The 24,568-nt window shown below is 47.3% G+C and overlaps 3 protein-coding genes across 8 annotated transcripts in view; all 3 read left to right on the top strand.

Moving 5' to 3' along the window:
- Positions 1-746: 746 nt before the first annotated feature.
- On the top strand, positions 747-18,750 carry LOC132453320 (malate dehydrogenase, cytoplasmic-like). 2 transcript variants are annotated; one of them, XM_060046161.1, is made up of 9 exons: positions 747-1,009; positions 3,032-3,130; positions 3,259-3,355; positions 4,193-4,368; positions 14,085-14,207; positions 14,791-14,967; positions 15,700-15,813; positions 18,076-18,165; positions 18,331-18,750. In XM_060046161.1, exons 1-9 carry the CDS (start codon positions 956-958, stop codon positions 18,451-18,453), a joined length of 1,053 nt encoding a protein of 350 aa, XP_059902144.1. In that variant the 5' UTR covers positions 747-955; the 3' UTR covers positions 18,454-18,750. The 2 variants fall into 2 exon arrangements, with proteins under 2 accessions (XP_059902144.1, XP_059902145.1); XM_060046162.1 differs by lacking the exon at positions 747-1,009 and adding an exon at positions 2,134-2,292.
- LOC132453300 (uncharacterized) lies at positions 6,755-11,109 on the top strand. Of its 2 annotated transcripts, none has more exons than XM_060046132.1 (7): positions 6,755-8,658; positions 8,819-9,121; positions 9,230-9,393; positions 9,572-9,715; positions 9,813-10,047; positions 10,162-10,460; positions 10,582-11,109. In XM_060046132.1, exons 1-7 carry the CDS (start codon positions 8,526-8,528, stop codon positions 10,936-10,938), a joined length of 1,635 nt encoding a protein of 544 aa, XP_059902115.1. In that variant the 5' UTR covers positions 6,755-8,525; the 3' UTR covers positions 10,939-11,109. The 2 variants fall into 2 exon arrangements, with proteins under 2 accessions (XP_059902115.1, XP_059902116.1); XM_060046133.1 differs by having other exon boundaries at positions 6,755-8,693.
- A 491-nt stretch (positions 18,751-19,241) lies between the features above and the next one.
- The window catches only part of LOC132453302 (UTP--glucose-1-phosphate uridylyltransferase-like), a 29,478-nt gene continuing 24,151 nt past the window's right edge, over positions 19,242-24,568 (top strand). Inside the window, exons 1-3 of one of the 4 annotated variants that reach the window (XM_060046136.1) lie at positions 19,242-19,325; positions 20,819-20,934; positions 21,955-22,062. In XM_060046136.1, coding sequence (XP_059902119.1) covers positions 20,836-20,934; positions 21,955-22,062 — 207 coding nt within the window. In that variant the 5' untranslated portion in view covers positions 19,242-19,325; positions 20,819-20,835. Of the gene's footprint in view, positions 19,454-19,752; positions 20,137-20,818; positions 20,935-21,954; positions 22,063-24,568 lie in introns of those variants that run through there. The other 3 variants (XM_060046135.1, XM_060046134.1, XM_060046137.1) reach the window with 3 other exon arrangements.

Below are 24,568 nucleotides of genomic sequence, written 5' to 3'. Positions count from 1 at the left end.
AGGTGACACGGGGAGCCAGGCCCTGATCACACATCGCTAACGTGCCAGACGCTTTAAGTACCACAGCGGGCTGGGCGCCACGTCACTTTATTCCCTCTCCATTTCACAGAATCCCTGCCGACACCCTCACTACCACCAACGCCAGCCCCCCCGCCAGCACACTCTCTGCCCATCGGGGCCCAGACTTCACGGCCCCCACATGCTGGTCAGTAATGACACAATAAACAGGCTGCCCGTTGGCTGATGTGGGAGTTGTCATTAAACAAGGGGAACGCAGCGGAACGCACCTACTGACATACAGTCTGGAGCAGAAGACAGGAGCACAGATGTTCTTATTACGACTATTGTTAGTGTTTACTGTCAACACTCGCCTTCTATGAAGGACGGACTTCTTTTGTGGAAATTGTTTTCACATGGAAGTGTTATTATGGGCAGCAATACTGGAATCGGTTAATAGGTTGTAATCTAATATTTACACCCTGAGTAAGACACGACATGAGGGGTCGTTCACACCCGATAGCACCAGTCTAAACAAAAGTCAAGCATTCCCTCTAACCCGGTGACCAGGTCCAGGTCCATCCATTCGCTCATGTGATCATATATGTAAAACAGATTAGAATCCGTGTCTATTCACGTCCTCTTAATCGCATTAGCAGACTAGACCGCGGCGTTGGGCAAGCGGGGGTGAGTCCAGGTAAGAGAGTGAGAGGTAACGGTGTGGCCCGTTTAACTGCGAGGGAGCAGCGTGTGCACCTGCCCACCAGCTCCAATAGCAGCGAGCCCCCGTGTTTCGCAGAGCTGCTGGTTCTGCAGAGCTTCTGGGTTCGCAGAGCTGCTGGGTTTTGCAGAGTTGTTGGTTCTGAAGAGCTACCGGGTTCTCCACGCCAACCCCAATCAGGCTTATCCAGTCAAGCTGCACCGTTGGAGATTTTAGTTGACCACAATAGCCGGGAGGATGTTGACTCTGCTGACCGCGATGTATTTGGTGGTTCGGGCGGCGAACTCGGAGGTAAGAGCAGTTCGCTCGTGTGCAGGGCGAAGCATGCATGACACCTGGAGGAACTGCGCAACGCGCCAACTCCGCGTTTCAAACGAGGAACCGCGGAGTGGCCGTTGAACGGTTCCCGAAATGTAGGCTGTGTTTGATCGAGGCCTGTTTAGTCAGCGGATGCCGAATTCTCCGGGCGTACAAACGGCCAAGAGGTTTCAGTCATGCATTATGTATAAGTGTTGCGGTGTCATGTGGTTCTGAAACGGGTGCAGACTGAGCGGGGCGGGGAGAGGAGGCGGACGGGGGTACTCAGCGGGGCTGCAGAGGCGCAGGACCCTGGACAGCTCCTCGGCCGGGGGCCCCCTGGCCCCCCTCGCGCCTGAAGCAGCAGGACACACTAGCTCTCTCGACGTTGCATAACCTTGACGCAGTAGTCTGCTAGAGGCCCAGGCTAACAGAGGGTTAGCGAGCGGCCATTAGCCTGAGAGCAGCAGGGGTCAGTGAGCATGACCCCAGGAACCAGTCTGAGCCTCTGACCTGACCATGTCCTGGACTGGGAACTGCTACACACAGAATATAAATAGGTCAGCATTACTGATCAGAAATAGAATAGAAATGTGAAAGAAGGTTAAGAATGATACTGTCCAGCTGCAGGACTAGTGCTTCCTCCCAGCAGGGAAAGCTTGACTCAGTCTCCAATGATCGACAAATTAGACCGCATTGCAATACGAATGTTTATATATAAAAAACATTTAAATGAAGCAGAAATAATGAAGGAATGGGCGAGGCACAGGAGATGTCATACAACGACACATCCTAACATAAACACTCTAATACCTACACAGGAGGACCCTAGTCATCTGGAAGAACATCTTTATATTGATCAAAACAGCAGAATTATGCTTTAACAATGAATAAAATAGTATTGAAGCACTGAGAGGCTGAGGCCAGTTGACGGTGCTTCCAACCAGGGGGCAGTAGAGGCTCTGCTCTCAAGCGCCTGCAGAGTCTGCGCAATCAGAACACACGTTCCAAATATGGTGATGTGGGCGTGACGTAGCAGAGGAAGATGGGCGGGCGCTGGAGCGGTGCTTCATGGGTGAATGTGTTAATTTCCCAAACTGTAGCTTTTAAAAGGGCCTGGTCGGTATCGATAGGGACTACATATCCCATCAGGAGGCGAACCTGGGTTGATCCACCGCATGACATTTCAATAGAAGCATAGAGGTGACCCTGTTTTAGTCCACCAACAGCGAACATCCTTTGCAGACCTTCCCAGCTCTTCGACTTCTTGCAAAATGGTAAAATTAAATTCATTACTTGACCTGTTCGACTGTTACAGCTGTGTGTAAGGACATTGAGGCATCATGCGGTGATGTTTCTCGACAGTCCTCGTGGTTGTATTCTGAGGAGAAGGGGTCACATTGGTGGAGGAGCTGCTAGCCATAGCCGTGAGCATCACTTCATCGCCCGCAACCTTGTTGGATCGGCTCTGCTCGGTGTAGTGATGCGATCAACTGTGTTGAGCTGATCGATCCCAGGGGCCGCAGTACGGCGGAGGGGAACGAGCGGGTGATGAACCTGAACCTTGAAGATCCAATATCATGACGTGATGCACTAACATCATGCAACCTTCATGTTATAGTGTATGCCTGACGTCGTGTACTATAACATACAGCCTTCATCCTGCGGCCCTGCAGCGTCCTGCTCATCCAATATTCAGAAAATCAAAGATTGATTTGGTCACATAGATTTGATTATGCCATCGTGGCAGGTGTCGTGGCATAATTGATGTGTTTTGTTTGATGTGAATCAACCCTTACTTCCCTTTTTTATGAATATTGCATTATCCAATCACAGTGGCAGCTGGCTAACTGCCGCTCACTACAGCTTCCGCAAACTGCCTCAGCCTGTTCTCGATTGTGGTCTCCTCGAAAGTAGGCTTCCGTCCAACGATGCCTGTATTTTAACCTCCGCAGTTGGGTTGGATGTTGTATTGTTTGATTTGACAATAGGTCTGTTTTTATAATTTACTTCAAGGCCGAACCCATCCGTGTCGTGGTGACTGGCGCAGCTGGCCAGATCGCCTACTCTTTGCTGTACAGCATCGCCAAGGGAGATGTCTTCGGCAAAGACCAGGTACGACAGTGGAATAAGCGTCAATGACTACTCATCCCAACCACTGTTTGTTTGCTGCGCCTAATATCTAAACAGGCTTTTCCCTCCAACTCGTTTATATATGTTTGGGTCTGTGTTACCATCACCAGCCCATCATCTTGGTCCTTCTTGACATCCCCCCCATGCTGCCGGTCCTGGATGGGGTCGTCATGGAGCTGCAAGACTGTGCCCTGCCACTGCTGAGGGGTGAGCCTGTCTGTCCCTCTAAGTGGGGAGCCTATCTGTCTCTCTGTTCGCTTTCTGTTTTCTGTCTGTCCTCCCTCTGCTGAGGAGGGAGCCTGTCTGTTGCCTGTCAGTCTGATATTGTTCCCCTGCTGTGCTCAGGAAACCTTGACCTAACAAAACTAGAGTTCATGTGTGTTGGTAGTCTGTGCCTGGTCTTGTTTGTGTCGTTTAACCTCCACTACAAGGTCTCCCTCTAATGGGCTGTGATGGTGCATTGGAGGGAGTTTCTGCCAGAGGGCTTCCCATTGGCTGGTTGAAATTGCTCTGTGGGTGCCGAAGGGCAATGGCATTGTTATGGTGTGGAATAACAATGGAGGGAGATTTCAGGGGAATCTCCTTCACCACTGAACCCTAACTAAAGTCCATGCTGATTGTAGCCCGGCTCAACGGCTAATATTAGTGTTTATTACCCCTGCAACTAGCAGGTATTGAAAGACTTTTCAATGTTGTTTTATGTTATCTGAAAGAGTGCATTTAGTGACTGAGTCATGTTATTGGACATGACATTGGAGTGAAAGTAGAAAAATAAAACCCAGGCCATTTAAGATAAATGGAGATAGGAAAGAGTATCCGTCCATACTTCAAGGGGTTTGCATTTAATGTATTAGGATTGTAGAACTCCACATGTCCTGAGGTTAACTACTTCTTTATGAACGTATGAGCAAATTGAATGCTCATAACATTGTATATGAAGTTTGACTCCATCGTAGAAGTGTATATTTGCACATTAAAACTTCAGTAGCCTGATATCTAGAGTCTCAGTTGACGACATCGCTCCTATCTCCTCCCCCACAACAGAAGTCATCCCCACTGACAAAGTGGAGGTCGGATTCAAGGACTTGGACGCGGCCATCTTGGTTGGCTCCATGCCCAGGAAGGAGGGCATGGAGAGGAAGGACCTGCTGAAGGCCAACGTTGCCATCTTCAAGGCCCAGGGGGCGGCGCTGGATAAGTACGCCAAGAAGACCGTCAAGGTACATCTAGTCGAGGCTTTAGGACTCATTCAACATGACATCTGTAAAAGGCTCAGGAACAATTCTCTTGACGAACTTAAATTAAATTAATGAGAACCCTGTAAGATTAATAAAATAATGTTTTGGTCTAAAGAGTTTGCGGAAGGGTCGAGTTTGTCTCCATGATTACGACACCTTTCCGATGCAAATATTTAGCCAATACCGTTGTTGTGCATGAGTGAAGCGTTATAATGAGCAACGTTTAATATGGAATGAACCAAACGCGTATCGTACCAAACACGTAACCAAACACGTACACGTATCGTAATGGTACGATACGTGTCGGAGAAGATGACCTTCTTCCAGACGCATACCTGAACATCCACCACAGGAGTACTAGAAGACGTATTACACACCTGCAAACTTGTCGCTTTTCGGTGACAATCGCCGTTTTCTTGGTCAATTGGGTCATTCACGTGAATCGCGTAGAACTGGAGGTTTTTTTTGGGGGGGGGGGGGGGGGGGGAGAAGGCTGCCCTTCATATGCATGCCATGCAGGCTAGAATTGCGAAACTTTATTTGATAATTGACATTGATATTTTTCTGGGCCAATCGGAATCTCAGCACTTGCTTCAGATCTTGAAGCACACGGCGCCAACTGAGTTTGCCTTTGGATGAGACGCCTGGCTACCTTGCGAGTCTGATGGAAACTCTTAACGTAAATTTGAAGTAGGGGTGTACAGCAGTGGCGGCTGGTAGTTTTTAAAGTGAGGGAGGAAGGACTGCGCGCTTGGTTGCCATTGGCCTTTTTGCACTGTTGATGTATGGTGGCATAAGAATGTGAGACTCAAGTTGTTTCAGGGTGTTTTGGTGAACTACAAAATAGTAGGGAGGGATAGTTATGTGAATAAATCTGATACAAAGCCACCAGTGGCATCACTGTAATTTGAAAGCTGGTGGGCAGCATGTCTTTGAAGTGGACTACTAGGGCAGAAGGAAAGGATGCAAAAAGCCCATTAGTCAAATCAGGCCTACTCTTGATTTGTAAAAGTAAATAAAAAAATCTGGGCCTATTTTTGCCCTCAATGACTGAAGTTATTGGTTGCAATTTAGCTATGTTTATTTTCAGTTACAATTGTTTTAAGAAAAGACTGACCAAAAGTGATACCATTTAAAATGCATCATGCTCTGAATCATTCACCCTTTCCACACCATTTCCACAATATCAAACAGAACGGTCAGAGTAACAAACTAGTAAAAGAACGAGAACATTATTTCAAACAACCTGATCTATAGGCGTGGTGCCTAGCAAGGAAAGTCGCATAGCGGCACCAACGTGAACTTGACATTAGTCGTGGCGATTGGTTGCCCTATCAAGATTTTTCACATCAGGGAAACCATGAACAGCCCACGTTGGAGATTTGCCATTATTCATTAGCAAACAGGGCCAGCAATACAGTCGATTGCTAGTAACGCTACCAGTAAGCCATGAGTACCTAGCAAACCATGTACCACCCACAACACTGACGTTGCCATTACTTTTGGTGATCTCGATTTTGCGAAGTTTACCTTTTTCTTTGGTCGCTAACTTAGCACTGTAACTCAATGAATGGAATGCTTTGTGTAATTAAACATGAACAATGTCCTCTGTTTCCGATGTTTCCATTGTACACTTTATTCGCAAATGTTAGAATCTCGTAATCCCTCAGATGATTTCACCTGCTTTGCGTCTCAGACTGAGCGGCAATGCAGGCAGAGCGGGTTTGTTATCGACAGCGTTGCCAGATTGGGCATATTTCCCACCCAATGATAATTTTCCCAGCCTAACGTGGTTAAAAGTAGCCCAATTGGGTGGGAAATCTGCTCAATCTGGCAACACTGCTCACCAGCCAGGGATCCTGCTTATTGGTTCATAGAGCAGCGCGACTAGATTTTTGCGCGAATCAGACGCCTGTAAGGTCACACCCACTCAGAGGAGGACTTTCCTCCTCTCTCCCATTGAAACCCATGTTATTCACCGGCCGCCAGTACTTTCTGGGAAATAAATGGGAGGCTGAGGGAGGACCTTCCTCCCTGAAGTAATTGTCAAAAGGCGATAGGGGGTGCTAATGTCCCTTTACCCAGGGAAACGAACATTATATATTCAAAGGCATTAAAGTAGTCATATTTAAGGGCATTAATTCATTACAGTAGTCTGGGCAATCTACATTTTTTATTCTCAACAATGTTAAGGAGGATCTTCCTCCCTCTCCAATGGAGAAGCCTCCACTGGTGTACAGTATAAATGGTATAGAAAGTACACCAGTTTGAATTTGCGCTACAGTATGGATTTTGATGTTACCGTGTGACCGGTAGACAGTGTTGTGTGTAACACGTAACAAAATAAGTCGCGTGTTAATACACAGGGTTCCCGCGGGGTCTTAAAAAGTCTTAAAAGCATTGAATTTATGAATTTGGAATTAATACCTTAAAAAGACTTGAAAAAGTCTTGAATTTTGATATCTGGGTCTTAAAAAATCGGCAGTATAACTTCTCCGTAGCGCATTCTCCTCAAAAGTCAAAACACCGGAACCAATAATGAATGCAACGCTTCCGCGGGTCCCATTTATATTTCCATGGTTCCCGCTTCCCACACGTCACTTTGCTACAGTACACCAACAACAAGCCAAGCAGAAGTGCGCAATTTTTTTTTGAACGTTTGTTTAGGTTATCTAGCGACCCATTTTATGCTGGGGTTATGGGGAAATGTAAGTTTAATGACGCGTGGCGAGATAAACAGGCATTTTGCCACTGGTTGAAACCGGTGGACAAAAATGTTTTCGCGGCTTTTTGCACCGTATGCAAAAAAATTATTCAGCTTGGTACGATGGGCTTGAAGGCTTTAGAGTCCCATGCCAAGTCGTCCAAGCACATTTCTTCTATAAAAGGGAAATATCAAACTCCTTCCATCGCCGGAGTGTTTTCTGCTAGCGTTGGCCAGCCAGCTGTTGTGCCTGAATCAGAAGCAGAAGCAGATAACCAGCCAACTGCTAGCACTAGCAGTGATACAGCAGCCCCTCCAGTTACGACGACTAGAGTGGATCTGCGCACATCTTTTGGGTCCACACCCACTATGAAGGCAGAGGTGTTGTGGACTCTTAATACCATCTCCAAACACCAGTCTTACAATGGTAATGACAGTATTTCAGAGCTGTTCAAATGCATGTTCCCAGATTCCGACATCGCTACCACATTTACTTGTGGTCCTGACAAAACGGCGTACATAGCCAAGTTTGGTTTAGCTGTCTATATAAAAGAGGAACTGGTGTCCCAAGTCAACAAATCGCCGTTCGTTCTGATGTTCGACGAGAGTCTCAACGAGACTACGAAAAACAAACAGCTGGATGTGCATGTCCGCTTCTGGAACGAGGGACAGGTTCAGTCCAGATATCTGGGCTCCCAGTTTATGGGACATTCCACTGCACAAGACCTGCTGTCACATCTCAAAGTAAGCATGACCCTTTTTACTCTACTTTCCTTAACAATGTTTGTTTATGTGTTTATGTACTTGGCAGACGCTTTTGTCCAAAGCAAATACCGTATTTTCCGCACTGTAAGGCGCACCGGAGTATAAACCGCAGCAGCTAAATTGAATGATGTGGTCATATATAAGACGCACTGGACTATAAGCCGCAGGTGTTTTAATGTTTAATTACCATTAGGGCTGGCCCGAATGCCATTTTTCAGGCTTCGGATACTCGTTGGTTTTTCCGAGCGATTAATCGAATACTCGTTCCAGAAAAAGACACCACCAAAAATAACATTAATAATCCCTATATACTCCCTGGAACCGATTATGACAGTATCTGCATATTTTGTTGAAGATTTAATAGCTTTTTACCGTTAATTAGTAGGCCTAAGTAGGTTGAAGTTCCTTAGTTTTTCCCTGTGGAAGCGAACAGCTGTTGTTCCGTTCCGAATCAAGTGTGTGTGTGTGTGTGTGTGTGTGTGTGTGTGTGTGTGTGTGTGTGTGTGTGTGTGTGTGTGTGTGTGTGTGTGTGTGTGTGTGTGTGTGTGTGTGTGTGTGTGTGTGTGTGTGTGTGTGTGTGTGTGTGTGTGTGTGTGTGTGTGTGTGTGTGTGTGTGTGTGTGTGTGTCAATATGTGATGCTCACCTAGTCCTCTTATTTTGAGTAATGAAATGCAGCCCTTTTTTCAGGAATGTATGGACAAACTGAACCTCAGGAACTTGGTGTCTATTTCAATGGATGGGCCCAATGTGAATTGGAAACTCTTCGACCTTTTCCAGAAAGATCAAGCTGAGCAGTACGGAGGTGAGGAGTTTATAATGCTATTACTGTGTGTGTGGGTGAGTGTTTCTGATCCATTAGTAATTATAAAAATGTATTTTATTTGTAGTGCACTTAACATTGAATAAACACTTTCAAAGTTCTAATTTGGTTTCTAATATCAAGTTTGCATTGAAACCTTTAGGTCTTCAGCTCGTTTGTGTGGGGAGCTGTGGCCTACACACGCTACACAACTCCTTCAAGTGTGGGTTCACTGTATGGCAGCTGGACAAATTGCTGAGAGCAATGCACACATTGTTTCACAATACGCCTGCCAGGAGAGAGGATTACATCACCGTAACCAAGTCCAGTGTGTTCCCTCTATCTTTCTGTGCCCATCGTTGGGTAGAAAACCTTCCGGTTGTGGAGAGAGCCCTGGCAGTCTGGCCATCACTTCTCCTGTACATGGAAGCTGTGAAAACAAAGAGACTCCCGAACCCTGGAACAGGTAGGCCCTTCTTAAATGTGAATAGGTCTGTGACTGTGTCCTAACCCTGGTGGTGGTGTGGCCTTGTCATAGTTGAAATGTCTGACTGTCTGTATGTCTTTTTCTCAGCATCATATGACACACTTGCAGCAGCCATAAAGGATCCACTCGTCTTGGCCAAATTGCAGTTCTACGCAGCAATTGCCAGGACCTTCAATCCCTTCCTGAAAAAATATCAGACGGATGAGCCTGTGCTCCCATTCCTCCCCAAGGACCTGACCGAGTTGATGATGGTAACAATTTACTTAACGTTATAACCCCTGATTGGGCTCAATTGATCCATTATGACAAAATGGGGTTTGTGGTTAGGATGTGTAAAAAATAGTGGCTACATTGTGCATCATCATAAGATAATTTGATGTTGGTGATTAATGTTCCGCACCAGACATTTTTGTGTTTGTCTGTTGACAGAGTCTACTCAGACGCTTCATAAAAAGAGAAGTACTACACGATATCACTGCCCTGCAGCTGACCAAACTGGATGTCACAGACAAGACCATCTGGCTCAGCCCACAAGACATCAGCATTGGTCTAGGTGCAGAGTCAGTCCTTAAGGTAGTGTGATGTTTTCAAAAGATCATTTTACAAATGGTTAGGGTGAACCAGGTCATTGAAGACATGTTCTATATTCATGGCTAATTTCTCTCTCTAGAGAATCAAAGGTGCAGAACTCAGGGTGCTCGAGTTCAAGAGAGAGTGCATGCAGGGACTGAGTAACATGATCAAGAAAGTGCAGGACAAGAGCCCCCTCAAGTATCTGACTGTTAGGCAGATGGTGTGCCTGGATCCGTCAGTAATGTATAGAGAACCAGAAAGAGGCAGGAATCACATGAAAGGGCTGGTTCAAAGGTTTCTCCAGGACAAACAGCTTACTGATACTTCTTTGGGTAAGAATAAGGCAAATTATAGGCTACACATGAATTTATCCTCAATCTACTTTGCTGGTAATGCCCAATGATTTATCAATGTTTTTCTCTATTTTCTCATTTGTTTTGTCGTAGGGGATGTCATACTGCAGCAGTTCGACAGTCTCCTGTCCTTGGAGAGCCGGAGTGAGGACTTCCTCTCCTTTCAACCCATGCAGAAGAGGCTGGACATCTTCCTGAGCAGCGCCATGGAGCCTTATCCCGAGCTGTGGGCCTTCTGCAAGAAGCTGCTCATCCTCTCCCACGGTCAAGCTACAGTTGAGCGTGGATTCTCAATCAATAAAGAGGTGGAGTCTGATAACTTGGAGGAGGATACTGTGGTCACACGGAGACTGGTGTGTGACTTCATCATACAACATGGAGGTGTTACCAAGGTAAGATGACTCCTCTCTGGACTAGTAATATGCTGTTGACTTAAAAGTTGATAGAATCAACATAGTTGGTCTCTTGAGTTTGTCACTGAATCTGGTTCTCTTTCCCCAACCCGATACCCAGGTTCCACTCAGTAAACCGCTACTGGAAAGTGTAGCAAGGGCAAGGACAAGGTATCGTACCCATCTGGAGACCAAAAGAAGGAACAGGGAGGCAAAAGAGCAGGCTCTCAAGAGGAGGGAAGCAGAGGACTGTCTTGAGGAGCTGAAGGTTAAGAGGAGACGTGTACAGGAGGTATCTGAGGGTCTGGCTAGGGATGCGGACAAGATGGCTGAGGAGGCTGAAGCGAAGGCAGGGAGCAAGATGGCTGGCCTGATCACCAGGTCAAACATCCTGCGGAGAGGCCATAAGGAGAAGTTGGCAGAACTGGCTCTCCTTGATAAAGAGATCGCTGCTAAGAGTGCAGAACTTAGGAGTTGACTGTGATCATAATTTTATTTATTGTTGAGTTGATTTTCATTGTTTATTGTTCAGGAGTCTGTGCTGTTGGCGTAAGTACTCACCACTATGCTGTAATGTTCCATCATTCCATAATGCTTTACAGTCCACATTTTCACATTTGTTGAAATAAATTAACAAATTTTGAACAAACGTTGTCGGTAGGTCTGTGAAATAGGCCGTGAAATAGGTATTAATTTTTTATATAAGTGGTCTTAAAAGGGACTTAAAAAGACTTGAATTTGACTTGAACAAACCTGTAGGAACCCTGAATACAGTACTAGCCTAACTACTTTTTCATGTAAAAAGTAAAGTTACGTGCAACTACTGAAAATATGGTAACGTAACATAGTTCCTTTTTCAATTCGGCGTAATTACTTTTCCCAGGGACAGATTTGACAGCGATACTGCCTTCTCAGGCAGTATGCTATTGCGCAGCAAGCGCAACAGGCGCGCAGCAAGCGCAACAGGCGCGCAACAGGCGCGCAGCAAGCGCAACAGGCGCGCAGCAAGCGCAACAGGCGCGCAGCAAGCGCAACAGGCGCGCAGCAAGCGCAACAGGCGCGCAGCAAGCGCAACAGGCGCGCAGCAAGCGCAACAGGCGCGCAACAGGCGCGCAACAGGCGCGCAACAGGCGCGCAACAGGCGCGCAACAGGCGCGCAACAGGCGCGCAACAGGCGCGCAACAGGCGCGCAACAGGCGCGCAACAGGCGCGCAACAGGCGCGCAACAGGCGCGCAACAGGCGCGCAACAGGCGCGCAACAGGCGCGCAACAGGCGCGCAACAGGCGCGCAACAGGCGCGCAACAGGCGCGCAACAGGCGCGCAACAGGCGCGCAACAGGCGCGCAACAGGCGCGCAACAGGCGCGCAACAGGCGCGCAACAGGCGCGCAGCAAGCGCGCAACAGGCGCGCAACAGGCGCGCAGCAGGCGCGCAACAGGCGCGCAGCAAGCGCGCAGCAAGCGCAACAGGCGCGCAGCAAGCGCGCAGCAAGCGCAACAGGCGCGCAGCAAGCGCAACAGGCGCGCAGCAAGCGCAACAGGCGCGCAGCAAGCGCAACAGGCGCGCAGCAAGCGCAACAGGCGCGCAGCAAGCGCAACAGGCGCGCAGCAAGCGCAACAAGCGCAGCAAGCGCAACAGGCGCGCAGCAAGCGCAACAGGCGCGCAGCAAGCGCAACAGGCGCGCAACAGGCGCGCAGCAAGCGCAGCAAGCGCAGCAAGCGCAACAGGCGCGCAGCAAGCGCAACAGGCGCGCAGCAAGCGCAGCAAGCGCAACAGGCGCGCAGCAAGCGCAACAGGCGCGCAGCAAGCGCGCAGCAAGCGCGCAGCAAGCGCAGCAAGCGCAACAGGCGCAGCAAGCGCAACAGGCGCGCAGCAAGCGCAGCAGGCGCAACAGGCGCGCAGCAGGCGCAGCAGGCGCAACAGGCGCGCAGCAGGCGCAGCAGGCGCAACAGGCGCGCAGCAGGCGCAGCAGGCGCAACAGGCGCAACAGGCGCGCAGCAAGCGCAACAGGCGCGCAGCGCGCGCAGCAAGCGCGCAGCAGGCGCGCAGCAAGCGCAGCAGGCGCGCAGCAAGCGCAACAGGCGCGCAGCAAGCGCAACAGGCGCGCAGCAAGCGCAGCAAGCGCAGCAAGCGCAGCAAGCGCAGCAAGCGCAGCAAGCGCAGCAAGCGCAGCAGGCGCGCAGCAAGCGCAGCAGGCGCGCAGCAAGCGCAGCAGGCGCGCAGCAAGCGCAACAGGCGCGCAGCAAGCGCAACAGGCGCGCAGCAAGCGCAACAGGCGCGCAGCAAGCGCAACAGGCGCGCAGCAAGCGCAACAGGCGCGCAGCAAGCGCAGCAGGCGCGCAGCAAGCGCAGCAGGCGCGCAGCAAGCGCAACAGGCGCGCAGCAAGCGCAGCAAGCGCAACAGGCGCGCAGCAAGCGCAGCAAGCGCAGCAAGCGCAGCAAGCGCAGCAAGCGCAACAGGCGCGCAGCAAGCGCAGCAAGCGCAGCAAGCGCAACAGGCGCGCAACAGGCGCGCAGCAGGCGCGCAACAGGCGCGCAGCAGGCGCGCAACAGGCGCGCAGCAGGCGCGCAGCAAGCACGCCTGCGTGCTTGCGCAAAAGTCCCTTCACACAAGCTCTCATTCCACATCGTACGAGACAGACGCTGGTAGCGTGAAGCTGTCTCTGCATATCAGACATTGCTTCCGCAGGCATTTTCCATAGCCAGTCCTTACGAAAAATGACAGCAGTGGAACGAGATAACAAACCCTCTCAAAATGTTGATTGGCTTTAAAGAGATGGTCAAAACACTCGATCCCAGGTAGGCTACGCGTTACCTGCCCGCACACACTTCCGCCAAATTGAGATGCCAAAACTGTACAGCAAGGTCCGCAAGCAAGTGGAGAAACAAATCCATACTATTATACTTTAGTGTTTTTCAGAGATGGAAGTAACTTGAGAAAAGATTTTGAAACGACAGCTATTTGTTTGCTTGACTCAATTAACGTTAGCTGCCGCTTTTTTGACGTGATATAATCTAAAATAATATTGTATACTATTTTTAGGACCGAGTCAACGCCGAGTACTGCACGAACGTAGTAATTTCTAACAACATAGAGCTATTTAGATAAATAATCTGGCAAGCGTGTTGTGCTAGGCTAATACACCAACGGCAGATTTCTGTATAATAAAGGGCTACATCTTGAAAATCCATGTCTGTCATTTGAAATCTTTCCATTGTATCGTGTGCTACAACCTCCGTAATGAATATTCACGCTAAATCCCGTCCAGGGTAGCTCAAAATTCGAGTAGCCGTATATCTCGAAACATGATCAGTCCTTGGACCGATGATTCCCCCCCCCCCCCCCCCCCCCCTTTGACACTGTCACCTTGTTTTACTCTGAGGAGTTTGCAGGTCTGGTATTGACACCTTTTAAAAATAGGTTTGGTTCACCTCCCCGTTAAGGGTTTCTTAATGTGAGGATTGCTACGTAATGTACTGTTTCACATCTGCCTCCTGTGGCATCACAACCTCCAGAGAAAGGATTAATCATCTCATGGTGTTGGAATGGAAAACCAACAAAGGCTATTATGGGATGGAGCATGAATAACCACATTAACCCTGCGTGTTGTTTACCCTGCCCAGGTGCTGGTGGTGGGGAACCCAGCCAACACCAACTGTCTGATCGCCTCCAAGTCAGCTCCCTCCATCCCTAAGGAGAACTTCTCCTGCCTGACCCGTCTGGACCACAACAGGGCCTCCTCCCAGGTACAGTTCTCAAGGGCCAGGGCCTCCTCCCAGGTCTCATGGCCGTCTAACTTCGGCGTGAGAAGTCAAGATATGGAGATCAATTGAAAGCGCATATTCACTTTCTATCTGTATAGCTGTAGTCAAATAATTATTTATTTATTTTTGATTTGTAGCTTGATAATTGCAAGCGGTGCCAGTTTATCTGCCAACTGCATATTAAAATGAATAACGCACTATGCTTCCCAATGACACGGGGGCAGCATAAACACTGAACAGTGGATCTCAGGGAGAGAACGGAAGTTACCATTTTGCTCTTGTTTTGAATTACTATTATATTTTGTATTGAGTTGTTTCATTCATCTGCCCAAAAGTGTGTGTGTGTGTGTGTGTGTGTGTGTGTGTGTGTGTGTGTGTGTGTGTGTGTGTGTGTGTGTGTGTGTGTGTGTGTGTTCTAAAGAAGTCAACCTTGTTTATCAGACTGGGCTGGCTAGTTTCACCATTAATTATCGTTAAGTACTGTTAATAAGTTAAGAAAGAAGGTTTACAATGTGTACTGGCTCATCACCAGATCAGGGTTCATCTTCCCGCTCTTGTCCATCAGGTGGCGATCCGCTGCGGCGTGCCGGCGGACAATGTGAAGAACGTCATCATCTGGGGCAACCACTCCTCCACCCAGTACCCCGACGTGCACCACGCCAAGGTGACGGTGCAGGGCTCCGAGGTGGCCGCCTACGACGCCGTGAAAGACGACGCCTGGCTCAAGGGAGAATTCATCTCAGTGAGTGATCAGGCCTCAAAGGGCCCACACCCAGCCCCGACTCGACCAACTGCCTTTTCTGACCACTCGTTTGCCCCTCGTCTAACCCGGTCGGCAGAAAGTTGCATTGAAACATACCAAGAAGACTACCAACTACATAGTAGCGTGTATGTTCTGCGTGAGATGCAATAAATCTCCTTAACATTGGGTGGCGCTACTCCAATGGCGCTACTCTGCCCCTCCCACACACAGCGCTGATTCGCTGGTTGTGTGCTAGCAGAAAAAAGCGTGTGTTCCACGCTTTAAAGCTACGGCCCACTACAGCTGCATGGGGGCCTTACTACTTAACGTTGGGGTCCTGAGAGGGGGGGGTCCTATGGTCCACTAAAGGACATTGGGGCCCCACTTCGTAACCTGAGGGGGGGGGGGGGGGGGGGGGGGGGGTCCTCAGGTTATTCATTTATTTTTAAATCTTGCTCACAAATCTTTCCTACAGCTTTAAATAATAATTATGGAATTGGCTAGGAATTTGAGGACATTGCATGAGACAAACTAGAAAGGTTGATTTGATGCAACTATTTTTAACCATTGATACCGAGATGGATCAACTGGGACTAAACGTTGTTGATGTTGTCTGCACCAGTGGAGCTGGCCTCCACTAGTGACGCTTCATGTAGACGTGTTGACTGAGTCCTCCACGCTCCTGTCTTGGTAACCCCTTCTATCTGCTCCTCTCCCTGGCCACGCCCCTAGACGGTCCAGCTGCGTGGCGCTGCCGTCATCAAGGCCAGGAAGCTGTCCAGCGCCATGTCTGCCGCCAAGGCCATCTGCGACCACATGAGGGACATCTGGTTTGGGACCAAAGAGGTTCGGCCCAGAGGAAACGTATCTGTATTTATGAGTTAGAGGGTTTAACATACCTCTATAAGAAGTGTATATATTTATCAGTTGGCGTTAAACTTACCTCTATAAGAAGTGTATCTGTGTTGATTATCAGTTGTTGGAGGTTTAAAACTGAACTGAAAATTGACGTTTAGTAGATATAACTGATGTATTGTCTGCCTTATCATTGGTACAATAACTAAAAATGGCTGAACTTGCTAAAAGGGATAAAATTATACGGTGAAAGTTTTGTTTATGTTACGGGGCGCCGCTATGTTGGATTTCAACAATCAGCTACGTCACTGGCATGGTACCCTACTCCTACTCTTTGGCTCTAGCAGCCATAGCAGTTAATGCATCAGACCCTGAGGCTCGCTGAAATGGCTACGGAAAAGCAAACAACCAGGCAGGATGATCATACTGCATTGCCCCTGGCTGCAGTAATGAATTAATGAAATGCAGTAATGAAAAATTAAAGAAATTTGCGGAGACACATTCCCGCTTAGACAGCTGCAATTACCAGGCTTGGCTGCTGAGCACTGGTGGATTGCAGAAGTATGCACTGTTCCTGGGGACTTGCTGTAAACAGAAGTTCCACATATGTCCCTTTCTACTCACCCTGATGTTCGCCGACTAGCCGAATGCTGATGACGAGGGAGTTGCACTCGAAGTGGTTTCATAGTCAGATGTATCTGTGCAATATCCATCTGTGCAATATCCATCAACATCCACCAGAAAGTAAACCTCCAACATCTATCTAAAGTAAACGTGACATTCTTGAATCCGCCTCACATCTATACTCATCCGCGGGTGTAGCTCCCAAAGTGCATCTAACATGTCTTTCAGGTCCTGTCCACACGGAGCCGATTTTCTTTTTTTGGTGAAACCATGTCTTTAATAACCATGTTATTAGGCAGATAATAAACCATGTTCTTTAATAGGTCCATGGTCCCAGGGTGGTTTCAAATAAAAACTTGACCTATGCGGTTTCGTGTTAGGACTCGTGTGGATGCCTGAAGCGACGTTAGACTTGCGTTGAAAGTTACTGGGTGTTTTTGGATTTAATTTTTTTTAGCTCTAAATACAGACCTTTAGTCTATTTAATTACTAACTGTACATTAAAAAGTGTTTCTACTCATTCAAAAAGGTTTAACAACTGCTATCTCCTCCTTGAATGTTTGTATACAGTGCGCAGGCTGGATGCGCGCAGGCTTGATGCGCTCCACTTTTTTTTTGTGGAGAACCAGTGCCTTGAATATGTAGGTACTATGTAGCTCAGGAGGTAGAGCAGTTGTCTAGTAACCGAAAGGTTGCTAGTTGCTACTCCTAGATGAGTGTTGATGTGTCCCTGAGCACGACACTTAACCTTAACTGCTCCTGGCGAGCTGGCTGTCGCCTAGCATGGTTGACCCTGCCGTCAGTGTGTCAATGTGAGTATTAACCAATGTAAGTCGCTTTGGATGGAAGCGTCTGCTAAATGCCCTAATTGTAATTGTACTACAGCGTTTGTACAGCTCGACGCGTTTTCGCAATGAGTCTGTCTTTACGGAGATGTTCCTGAAAGATCGCCTTGTTACTTGTGGTTGCTATTTGTGGGGCGCTCCAGCGTCTCCGCTCGGACGTCCCTTAGAGAGAGCATGGGCACTTCCAAAACCTCTTTTTCGCCGCACAGCATCCGAAATGCCCTATGCATGGTTATGCAACCTAATCGCACCAATAGATGGTCAAGATTGACCGGGACCTCTCGGCAGCAGACCGATTCAATGGCAGTGTCCATGCCCCGGCAGCACCCACACGCTCACCAGTCACACCTACATGATCCGAAGGTGGCGCTGCAGCCTGAAATTGATCCCTCTCCACCGGGTGGTAGTCGGACACTACAGGCATGTCCCTCACGGGCTCAAACGCGTAACCAGCCATATTAAAATCACTACCTTCTGCCGTGGAGTGTAGAAGACGTTTGCGTGTCTGCAGCAACGACCTAGTCCTACCATGACAGTGACGTCATCGGAAATGTCGCTCTAATACTAACGGACGCATTTTCTTTTGTTGTTACAAAAAAGCTAAATATATATATATATTTTTTTTTTTTATGGTCATAACTAATGTTATCGATGTTGATTATTTCAGTTCATTGTTAAGGCTTCAGCTTTCTATCAGCGGAGGTCTTTGAGAATTTTGTTATGTCTGCTGAGTATGATTGGCTGAGTGTTGTGGCGTGGTGTGTAACGGTGTCTCCTGTCACAGGGCGAGTTCATCTCCATGGGTGTGTACGCCGGGGGCAACTCCTACGGCATTCCTGAGGATCTCATCTACTCATTCCCCATCCAGCTCAAGGTGATGCCCGGGCCTTTTTGGGGTCCCTGTGTTTTACTAAACTGAAGGCCGAACTAAAGGCCGGGGCTGGCAGTTTGTTGCCACTATGTTATTTTAAAGGAATGACTCGTTACTGCTCAGCAGCATTCCTCGGTGTGTGGGATGCTAACGCTTTTGTTCCCCCAGAACAAAGGCTGGAAGGTCGTGGACGGGCTGCCCATCAACGACTTCTCCCGGGCCAAGATGGAGGCCACGGCCGCCGAGCTGGTGGATGAACGCGACACCGCCATGGCCTTCCTGTCCCAATGACTGTCGCCTGGGCAACAACAACAGCACTTAGACCCCCCTGAGTCCCCCGTCTCCCGGCTCTGAGGACCCCCGCTCCGACCTCAGCAGCCCTGCGTGTCTCCTCCCCGGTCCTCGTTTGTGTATGTGTGTTTTACTTGGCCTCCTTCTATGGTTTTAAGGAAGAATCAACGTTTGGCTGTCCTGTCCTGTCCTGACCTGGGGAAACTGTCCCTTTCTTTGGTAGAGAACACCCACTAGCTGTCCAAGAGCTGTGACTGGAAAATACTATTCAACAATAAAACAAAACTGATAAAACTACCAAGCGTGTCGGTTTGTTATTGTACAATATTTAGTAGATATTGTGTTGAAAGCCACTTTCCACAAGCCGTCACATCTAGTCTCCTGTTATTGGATGTAAGATGGTTTTATTTGTCATGGTTGATTGACAAAATCCTGTGAGTACTCAATTGGTATTTCATATCACTAATACTAATCTGCCCTCAGATTTTTGTTCCAACTGCATTCAGAGCCTAGTAAGTGGCCTAGTAACCAATTATTGGGTTTTACTGATTAATAGTCTATCCCGCCACACGGAGGCGCTTGAACCGCTCCCAGCCGCCTGAATCAAACAGGTGGTTGAAACCAAATTTCTCAGTTTAAACTTCGACCGATTATAAAATGTATCTTTTAGGTTGATCATGCCATTAATCAATTGCGATTTAAATAACTTACGATGGGCATTTATTGCCAGTCGGAGCAGCTCGTGCCCGCGAGGGCGACATTTTAAACACATGCACGCAATGAACTATTTCTGCCGACTTCAAAGACGTCACGTCCGCTCCTGCTTGATCTCTGAGAGCTGCAGACGGGCGTCGCTTCACAGGAGCTGCAAGGTCTGCAAACTTCTAGGTGTTGGAATGTTTCTGGGTTCTGTCCGTTAAGCCATGCCGTGTGTACATTGACTAACTTTATCAACATGCTCTGGCCTTTTTCTGGACAGCTAAGCAACTATTAGCATAAGGTAGGTTTCTAGTGGTGAAAGAGAAGCGTTGTCTAACAATAGGTTGTGTGTCCCTGAAACGCAAGCCCTTGTCCTTTTAACATAACATCATGGCCTTTGCAATTTTAAGCATGTTAACGTTGGCCTATAGAAACGTGTGTGTGCATGTTGCGTGCATGTTCTTCTTCTGCTATAGCAACGTGAAAGCAGATGAGCCCAAATTGTCAGAGGCGGACAAGTCAGTCCAGTCCTCCCACAGCCACTGACAGACCGGTGAGTGGGTCCGTGTTGTGATTTAGCCGACATGTGTTCCGCTTGTGTGGAAGAGTCGTGCCTAGCGCGTTGGGAATAATATTGAATGAATAAACACACCAGGAACTACTGTTTGTGACGTCAGGCCAAACAAACAAAGGGGCGTGCTGTCATTTTATCTTGATTGTCTGGAGCCTCGCCAGTCTCCCGGCCAGCCGCGCATCTGTGCGCCCGTTTCCAGGCGCTCTTTAGGGTCTGGGACTCATCGACATTCCGATTGATCTGCCGAGGATACCGATCGGACCAGGTTCTGGATTTAGCAAAGGGACTGAAGGAAATTTAATAAGGTTATCACCACCGAAGGGCTTTGGAAATACACGAATATTTGTTATTATTTGGAAATATATTTCCCCATCATCATTATTGTTCTAAAATGTCACTCACTGTAGCTGGTAAGTTTTAAGACGTTTTTTTTTAAATAATGTTGATTTCTTTGTTGTTTACACTATTTTTTTTCAGAACTATTCCTGTGTTAACTCCAGGTTTAGACTTATGTAACACACCAGAGTTGATCAGACATCTGTGATATAGACTTAACATACATTATTCCTACACATGGAGGCCTAACGTGTTTAATAAAGGCTGTATGCAGGCCTCTATAACAGTTGAATAGTACAACTTGTGACAGAAGAACGCAATAGAAGCTTCTCACTATTAAGATGGGTTTCAACTCTCTGCTAGAAGACTTGATTTGGTACGACAGCCCACTTCATTTCAATACAAATAACATAACTCATCATTACCATATAACTAATTAAGGTACTTGGGTTAATATCCCAGTCACTTGAAACACCAGCTACACAGGTTGGACCTTGTGGTAAATAAGTATGCGGCGCCGGTTACCAATGATATGTGTTTGAATATCTACTTTGGTGTGATTGTGATTGTAGTTTCGTGTTGAGCCGACCAGTGTTAGTCCTAAACCACTTCCTCTTTTGTCAAACTTCTTTTCCTTTTGATACACTCAGGCCAAGAAAACAGCACTGGTTTCCGGGCCTGTTCTATTTTCCTCTTTTCCAGTTTTGCGTGGTGCAGGTCTGTTTGAGTGTCTAATTAAAATGTTCTCTCCTCCAGACCTCGCCAGACCGGGCATGACGGAGTTCCAGGAGCAGCTGCGGCTGCAGCATGAGAAGACCATGCACGAGGAGCTGGAGAAGCTGCTGCAGTCCTCCACCGGCCCCGAGGCCCAGGTGGGTCTAGACCACCTGTTCTCCATGCTGAGGGCCAGTCTGACCCCTCACTAAGGCTAAACCATCTGCTCTCCATGCTGAGGGCCTCCTGCCCCCTCACTAAGGCTAGACCACCTCTTCTTCCTGCTGAGGGCCAGTCTGCCCCCTCAGTAAGGCTAGACAACCTCCTCTTCCTGCTGAGGGCCAGTCTGCCCCCTCAGTAAGGCTAGACCACCTCCTCTTCATGTTCATGTTGACTGGAGCATACCGGCTGCTTGGGGTCTGGTTAGAGTTACAGGACAACCCTTTGATTCATAACTTGGAGCACATTCAAACTCCTCAGCGTTCCTAAGAAGCACAGTCTTTGACCTACAGATCATCCAGTTAAAATGTATATATGAAACGTCTTGTTTATTGTTTTCGGGCTGAGGTTGTGTGTACCTAGTGGGTCATCGCCCCTTGGTGGAGGCGGTAGTTGCAAGGGGTCATTGGTCTGAGGACTGCTGTACTATCTGTTAGAGTCAAGAACCCCCAGGTGGCTACAGCTCATACAGACAGGCAGACGGACAGACACTGCTATCCTAATAACTCCTCATCATGAGTTTTTACTATTCATTAGAGTAATAGAGGCATGGTCTCCGGAACTAAACCCATCCGCTACACTCGGTGTATCCGGCAGTTTGACCTTGTGATAAAAACATATTAGTATATGCTACACGCTAATAAAAACAAATAAACCGCTAATAGAAACAAAAAAATTCCGGCAAAAAGTGTTATCATTTTGGAGTGTTCATGTGTAGTATACTAACAATTATTTCACCTCAGGCTCTGTGAGCCTGAGGTGTAATAATATGCCACAGACTCCGACCGTCAATAGCGGGGAATAGCTTCTATTCCCCACTATTCACTTCGCCTTCTGTGAATTATTGTTAAATAGAGTTGAAGATCAACACTCCTACAACATGTGGTTGATGCTGACTCTCTATCCCTCTCCCTCTCTCGCTCTTTCCTTCGGTTTTTCTTTCTGTCTCTTTGTTGCAGATTTCCAAGAAGGACTTTGAGGGCTTCAGATGCATCTTCCACAGATTCCTCCAGCGGAAAGGACCTTCAGTTGAGTGGTCCAAGATCCAGAGACCTCCAGAAGACCTGGTAGGTGACCATAGTTGAGGCTGGTTCCTTCCCCCACACAGCTCTGAGGTCTGGGCTTGAACCCGGGGGTCAAAGGTCAAAGGCCTGACCCCTAGCTACTCGTCTGCTTTGGATAAAGGGTCTGTTTAATAAATAGTGACCATAATAGATCCAATTAGAAACAGTATCTATAAGTTGTTCATTTGGTAATGAGGGAGATGGGGCAGCGAGGACAATGAAAGTGGAACCTCATTTATGTAGCTTATGAGTCAGTAACACGAGTAACATGAAAACTAAGGTTTGTCAACTTCCTCTGAAAACTGGGATAAAAGCTTTCATACTCGCACTCACACACACACTCACACACACCTCCCAAAATAGCTGGGCTAACAGAAGGTCCAGCCTCAGAATAGTCTGACCTCTCTAGAATCCCAACTGGCTGGCGTGGGGTAGGAGCCTCTCGGCTGACATTTGTCCATAACCCCCAATCCGGTGACCTTCAGAGTGATCTGCCAGTGTGCTCAGCGCGGATCTGTACAGTGTGTTGGGATCTCTGTGTGCTCCTATAGACACTATAGACCTCCATCAGAGTAGTAGTAGTAGTTGTTGTACTAGTACTAAATAAATATGGAAGGAAGCCCCATTTGTGTGTGTGTGTGTGTGTGTGTGTGTCTTAAAAGTCTAAAAAATGTCTTAAATTTCATGTTCCTAAATTAAGGCCTTAAAAACTCTTAAATTGCGTTACCCAAGTCTTAATTTTTTAAAGATGGTCTTAAATTTCCTACTAGGATATGTTTTCGTAGTCAACCGGACTGTAACACAAGGGGAAAATAGGGGGCGTTTTGCGTAACGTCAGAGAATGTCTCATTTATTGGAGCATGCGCGAACAATACTTTGGGTTTTCGCGCCGGCAATCTCAACAAACATAATCAGTCGAGAGGAGACGCCACATCATGGGGAAGCAGGGCTCTCAAGTCTCACCCATCTCGACACGCAATTCGACCCATGCACACGCTCACACGCCACACTTCGTATTTCTCACGCAGAGAAATTACCAGGATAGCGCCCACCAACTTGCGCCACTATTTAACAGTGGAACAGGTAGGAATCAAATGGGTTCCCCTTACGAAGGGTGACCAGACGTCCTCTTTTGCCCAGACATGCCCTCTTTTTGAGACACTTATAAAAATAAATGTGTCCGGGCGGAATTTCAAAATCGTCCGGGATTTTATTAAAGCCTCATACATGTTCACATTGAATTTGCGTTGCGTTCCTCTGGGTCGGTCACAAACATGTTCGCTTTGCATTGCTGGAAGTGAGTAGGGGGAGTGGTTAAGTAGAGCCTTCAGATTGGACGGTTTGACTTTAGAGTTACCGTCATGTTTTGTATATATTTTTTTGTTGCCATTATTGTTTTATAGGGACAAACATTAACAAATTTCTCCTACAGGGGATTGATAAAGTTCTATCTATTGAACAGAAAGAAACACTTGGTAATACTTTACACACTTTACCACATCATTGGCCTACTGAATGCCACAGATAAATTTTAAGCATTGGACTGAATGCCACATAAATATATAATTATGTTTTTGCAACGTTTAAAAGTTCAGGGAAAAGTATAGCCTCTACTGGTGTTGGCCAATATCCTTTTGAGGCAGTGTTGTTTCAGAATATTAGTGTTAAGGGCCAATAATGCTTACTATCATACATTAGTCACCATGTCTGTGGACGGGTTAGGGTTAGGGTTAGGGTTCGGGCTGGCTCCATACATTACGAAGGAGTTAGTAAAAGAGGTCAACGAGGCAAGTGGTGGATTCATTAAAATGGTTGAGGAAATTTGAATGCTGAGAAACTACAGCAATTTGAAAAGAGTTTGTTTGTTTATATTTTATATTGTGTGTTGAAAGTTTGATATTTAAACCAAAAATACAGCTACACTTTCAAACCATCACTTTGTGTATTGTTTTTTTAATCTTTTATTATCATTTCTGGGTACATGGTCTTAAGAGACATCAGGCCTCTAGACTTTGAGTTAGGCCCTCAGTTTGGCTCTTTGATTGGTGAGTGCACACTTATCCTTTGGCACATTCATTAATGTATTGACATGAATGTTTCATATGTTCCAAAAAAACATGAATAACATATGCACGACCGCGTTTTACGACTGCTTAATGGGTGCGATGTAGGTCTTAATTTTCATTGAAGTGGTCTTAAAAAAGTCTAAAAAATGGTGTGTGTGTGTGTGTGTGTGTGTGTGTGTGTGTGTGTGTGTGTGTGTGTGTGTGTGTGTGTGTGTGTGTGTGTGTGTGTGTGTGTGTGTGTGTGTGTGTGTGTGTGTGTGTGTGTGTGTTGTTGAGAATAAAAAATGTAGATTGCCCAGACTACTGTAATGAATTAATGCCCTTAAATATGACTACTTTAATGTCTTTGAATATATAATGATCGCTTCCCTGGGTAAAGAGAAATTAGCACCCCCTATCGCCTATTGACAATTGGCCTGGTGCACAAGATGGCGTCTCTTAAC

Source organism: Gadus macrocephalus, chromosome 3 (genome assembly GCF_031168955.1).
Source record: "Gadus macrocephalus chromosome 3, ASM3116895v1".
Lineage (NCBI taxonomy): Eukaryota > Metazoa > Chordata > Actinopteri > Gadiformes > Gadidae > Gadus > Gadus macrocephalus.
The sequence above is the reverse complement of the archived record's forward strand: the minus strand, read 5'-3'. Positions and strand labels throughout refer to the sequence as shown.

What these genes read in the sequence shown, in the direction of transcription:
- LOC132453320 (XM_060046161.1), top strand. Translation starts at nt 956, where the DNA reads ATGTTGACTCTGCTGACCGCGATGTATTTGGTGGTTCGGGCGGCGAAC. An exon ending in TTCGGGCGGCGAACTCGGAG is followed by an intron (nt 1,010 to 3,031) that starts GTAAGAGCAGTT and finishes ATTTACTTCAAG; the next exon opens with GCCGAACCCATCCGTGTCGT. An exon ending in CATTCCCCATCCAGCTCAAG is followed by an intron (nt 18,166 to 18,330) that starts GTGATGCCCGGG and finishes TTGTTCCCCCAG; the next exon opens with AACAAAGGCTGGAAGGTCGT.
- LOC132453300 (XM_060046132.1), top strand. Translation starts at nt 8,526, where the DNA reads ATGCAGCCCTTTTTTCAGGAATGTATGGACAAACTGAACCTCAGGAAC. An exon ending in TCAAGCTGAGCAGTACGGAG is followed by an intron (nt 8,659 to 8,818) that starts GTGAGGAGTTTA and finishes TGAAACCTTTAG; the next exon opens with GTCTTCAGCTCGTTTGTGTG. An exon ending in ACCTGACCGAGTTGATGATG is followed by an intron (nt 9,394 to 9,571) that starts GTAACAATTTAC and finishes GTCTGTTGACAG; the next exon opens with AGTCTACTCAGACGCTTCAT.